Genomic DNA, 4,689 nt, shown 5'->3' on the forward strand with positions numbered 1-4,689 from the left:
GCCACGTCACCCCGCCCCTTCGCGTCCGGCGGCGCATGCGCCGAGCGGTCCGGCAAGATGGCGCTGCTGCGGCAGGCGTACAGCGCGCTGTTCCGCCGCACCTCCACCTTCGCCCTCACCATCGTCCTGGGCGCCGTCCTCTTCGAACGCGCCTTCGACCAAGGGGCCGACGCCATCTTCGAGCACCTCAACGAGGGGGTAAGGAACGGGGGGTGCCGCGCGGCGAGGTCCGCCCGGGCGCAGGCCTTGGGCCCTGAAGGTCAGGCCGGCCCCGCACCCCGCGGCTGCTTCCCGGTCGCCGAGGGAAGCGCCGAGGCCGGAGTTCGGCGCTGCCCCTGAGGCAGCCGCCCCGGCGGTGCTTGGCAGTCAGGGGCTCGGTGCGTTCTCGGGCTTCTCCGGTCTGCGGAGCCGCTGGGGAAAAGGTTTCCAAGGCGGTGGGACGCAGGAAGGTTAAAACGGATGGAGTTGGCTTCGCGTTCCGCAGGTCTGTAGCCCTCTAGGCCTTGGCAGAGGAAGGGGCGAACATGCAGAGCTGTACGGGACAGCGGGGTCTGCTGTCCCGGGCGTGAGCGTTCGATGAGATGGGTCAAGTCATCCTTGTGTTTCAAAGCAGAGCTGTGGTGGGATGATGACTGCCCGGACGCCGCGTTATGTGGACAGGACATAGAACGGCTTCTTGGACAAGACGAGGTGACGCAATGCGTGCCCTAAGAGAAGGCAGGAGGTGCTGTTATTTCCCTCTTGCACCAAGTACAAAAAAACCTGAAGCGGGTTGCACGTTCCCATTTGCGGCGCAGTGGTCCTCTTCCCGGTCCTGCAGTGCTGATGTGCCATGGGTCTCTCGGAGCACCCAGGGCGCAGTTTCCCAGGACAGCCAGGTCATCTTAACGGCTCTGATGCTGAACAGAGCTGCCCTGCGCCTTTCCTGACAGCGTGATATCTGCTCTTTGGCCTCCTGAACCTGGTCACGAAACCAGCTGAAAACCAATACCATGCAAAGTAACACCTTCACTGCACTGAAGTAACGCATCAGGGGTTGGGGGGTACCTGAGGAAATACAGTAAAGAGCAAGAGCAGGGTCCCCCTCTCCTCCTTTTTAGCAACAGTCATTTGTTAAAAGCTAACAAAAAAATCAATTTGAACTTCAGCTTTGGACTCCTTTTTTTAACTGTAGCATTTTCTACATGCTAACGTTTCCTTACGCAGGGTTTGAAAACAAAATTATCGAGGAATTTAACTTTTTTTGAAAATCTAAAGCATTTTCTACAACAAACAGCAAAGTGCGGCATGCGCCTTGGCCTTGCGCAGCACTTCCCTCAGTCCCGATTGTGCCAGCAGATTTCAGTGCCTGGAATAGGATTCTTTCGTGCATCCTGTACCTGTGGATGCCTTCTCCAGTCTGAGTGGGAAGCTGAGGCAATGTGACTGGAATGCTCTAATAATCTCTGGCTTGCAGAGTAGGAGAAGAGGGGAAGCGGGCTGTCAGCAGCTTCCTCCCTGCCTAGTCTAAAAGCCCTGGGCCCAGGTAGAGGACTCCATCTGCCGCCTCCTCCACAGCAGGATGAGTGTGGGCTGGTGGCTCTCAGCTGCTGTCTAGCTGCTCCTGCTCCTCCTGAAACCTTTGTGTGGGACTGTTGCTTTTGCGGAGCAGGGTGTGCCCCCGCTTAGCAGGGAAGCGCAGGATGACAGTACCCACGCTGTCGTGTACCCTGGTGGTATCTGTGGAGGTGTTTTCATACAAACTCTTCTTTCCCATCTTGCTGTTGCCTGTTACGGATGTAGGTTTCACGATAACTCGCATTTTAAACTGAAACTTATCCCAGGGCTGCTGAAAAGCTGGCTAAGATTACCGTTTGGGGTTTTTTTTGTTTGTTTTGCCTACAGAAACTGTGGAAACACATCAAGCACAAGTATGAGACAAGTGAAGACTGAAATGCTCAGCAGCAGGATCCAGCCTGAGGTGGCAAAAGACACCACAGAGAAGGATTCGGCCTCCTGAAACCGGTTGTATCAAAATGGAGATGGATTCTTGATTGAACAACTCCGAGCCAGATTATATCAGCTGTCTACTGATATGATGTAAACCAAGATGGACTCAAGGAGTTCTGCTGCTGTACTCAAACTTACTGTGTGTTAAAATAAAAATTTCTTGGTCCATGTCTCATGCCTGTGTGTTCACCTGACTTATCCTTTGGCCTGCTTGTAACTTCTCCTTATCTTAGGAGATGGAGAATGCTTAAATATGGCCCTACACCTTAGTTTCAAGACAGTGTAAGAAAATCGCAACATCCTAAAAATGGTTTGAAAGACTTGAAAGCATTTATACGGCTGTGGTCTACTGGCACTACCCTTGGCTTCTGCCTGATGAGAACTTTAAGAGAGGGCTAAGGAGCTGTCTCCTTTCTTCTAGTCTTGTTCAGAGAAAAGTGACTTAAAATCATTTACATCTTTGATGCAGGACTGGGTTGGTTCCTGGCCAGTCACATTGTCACAGCTGCAGCAGATGCTGCTGCCACCCCTGCCTTAACCAGTGAGAAATCTGCCTCACCACTGATCCTTTGAGCCTCTGAACTACCACAGGCAAGTGCATGTGCGTGCCTGTCAGTCTGCTGGGCTGAAAATGGGGATGGTGTCTAACTTCTAGCTTGTCCAAAACCTGCTGATATGGGATGTAGATCTCTTTCCTAGCTCTTACTGTGCCTTCCAGCTCTTTGAGGGGCAGAACTGTCTTGTCAGGCCTGTGTAGTACTCTACAAGCCTGCCTCTGTCCTCTCTGGTCAAAGGGGAGCTGCTGTGAAGGGAGAGGAATCACTTAGCTCTGCAAGGAGCATCCACCCCTCGGCTGTGTGTGCGGCTCCAGCCCTTGGCTGTTAGAGTGGAAGGAGTAATTCTCTTCTCAGCAACTTCACATACGAGTCCACCCCTGTTGTTTTCAGTGGCCATTTCAAACACATCTTTCTTCACATCAAAGGGCTATTCAGGTACTGTTTTGGGTAATCATTCAGCTAATTACTCTGGGCTCTCAGCTGGCTGTAGGAAGATGCGACTGATTGACTCCTGCTCTTCCCACTTTCCCAGGCCAGAAGCCTCATCTCTCCCTCCTCATATTTTCACTAATAAGGAGGCATTTTAGCAATGGATGAGGCAGAGCAAATTAGAGCCAGTGCTAATGAAAGAAGCTTTATTGGGTTTGCAAATAGGTGTCAGGAGTAAAACATTTACTCCAAGAACACAGAGGACTTAAAAAACATTATGCTTGGGTTTTTTTAGCAAAAAAACAACTACAGCTTTCACAGTCCCAGCTGTGCTTTTAGAGATGCTTAAGAGGAACGGTTTAAGCTTTCCTGGGATAATCTTGTACAGTATAAGACTGCCTGCTTTCCTACCAGCTCTGTCTGCAGTGCTGATAGCTTCACACTATGCTGAGCAGGTGACAGAGATTTTCAGCATCTTAGAAGCAAGAACTAAAGATGAATACAGTATTAGGAAGGGGGGGACAGCATTGTAGCAGACTGGCAGAGAGTAAATAAAGCTATTAGTCCGGAGAACGGTAGCTAGAGAAGAGTTAGTTATGCTAGCAGGTAATTGCCCTTGACAGTGGATTTTGGGAAGTTGGTAAACGTAATTCCCTTTTTCCTATGCCTTGTCATTAGGGGGTTTGGGCAGTACAGATATGCAAAGAAAAATCTTGTCCTCAGAGCACTCAGGACTTCATCTTATTTGCATAATAGTGACAGCCATTTCTACACTTTCTGAAGACAGCCCCAGCACAATAGTGTTTGGCAGCGGTGCTAATCATACAGCCCCATAGTCCCCGCCCTCTGCGTAAAACCAGGCAGCAACGTACGTGCCTACAGAGCTTATTACCAGAGCACTCCTCCTGCAGGGTTCTGAAGTGGGAAGGCAGCACTAGGTTTACCCTGGAACAGTAGCTCTAACACTACATAACCCACTGCTAATTTTCTCAGTGTGCAGATGACAACCACAGGCACCTTTGCAGTACTAGAAAAAACAGTGTGGCAGTGGGGAGATGGCACTTGGAGCAGATTAGCCAAGCAAAGCCTAATTGTTTACTTGAAAGTTCAGCTCCATGATGGGCACAGCACTCTAAAAACATGCTAATGTTCTGTGACAACAGCGACTGGAACAGTATTATCACCAGCTACTGGAAGATGCTCCAGACTTGCCTAGGCACAGTGTAGTAAGCCATTGCCATGGCATTCGCGCACCTTACAAACAGGTCACAAGGTAAACTCTGTAATCTGTGTGTCTCCCTGCCTAGGGAACAACTCCATAACAAAAGACAGCCCTCAGGAGAAGTCTTTCCAGCAACTACAAACTGCTGTTTACTATTAGCTCCCAGCCTTCCCAATAGCAAACGTGATGATCAGGGCAGTTCTGCTTCACAGAGTGTGACAAGTGGTTATTGAGGAGGCAGCTCCCCAGGGACTCTGACCCTGCTGCCTTCAGCTGTGATTTCCATACTACTGTCATCTTGCTTAGGATGCCTTGATCCTGATTTTCAAGTACCTTTAGTCTCAGTGGCTGTGGCTAGATCTCATCACACTAAACCAACACAAAACAGCAACTGAATTTCACTACCTGCAGATAGAGCACATCAAAAGCCTTGTTGAGGTTCCTCCAAGTTAAAGATCTTACAAACCGTGTGTAAGAGCCTAAAACACCAAC

At 50.1% G+C, this 4,689-nt stretch overlaps 1 protein-coding gene across 1 annotated transcript; it reads left to right on the top strand.

Annotated features, from left to right (window-relative positions):
* The first annotated feature begins 8 nt into the window (after positions 1-8).
* Positions 9-2,164, top strand: UQCR10 (ubiquinol-cytochrome c reductase, complex III subunit X). Its single transcript, XM_069795407.1, has 2 exons — positions 9-198; positions 1,885-2,164. Exons 1-2 carry the CDS (start codon positions 58-60, stop codon positions 1,930-1,932), a joined length of 189 nt encoding a protein of 62 aa, XP_069651508.1. The 5' UTR covers positions 9-57; the 3' UTR covers positions 1,933-2,164.
* The last annotated feature ends 2,525 nt before the right edge of the window (positions 2,165-4,689 follow it).

The sequence above is a fragment of the Haliaeetus albicilla genome, chromosome 10, assembly GCF_947461875.1.
Source record: "Haliaeetus albicilla chromosome 10, bHalAlb1.1, whole genome shotgun sequence".
Taxonomy (NCBI): Eukaryota; Metazoa; Chordata; class Aves; order Accipitriformes; family Accipitridae; genus Haliaeetus; species Haliaeetus albicilla.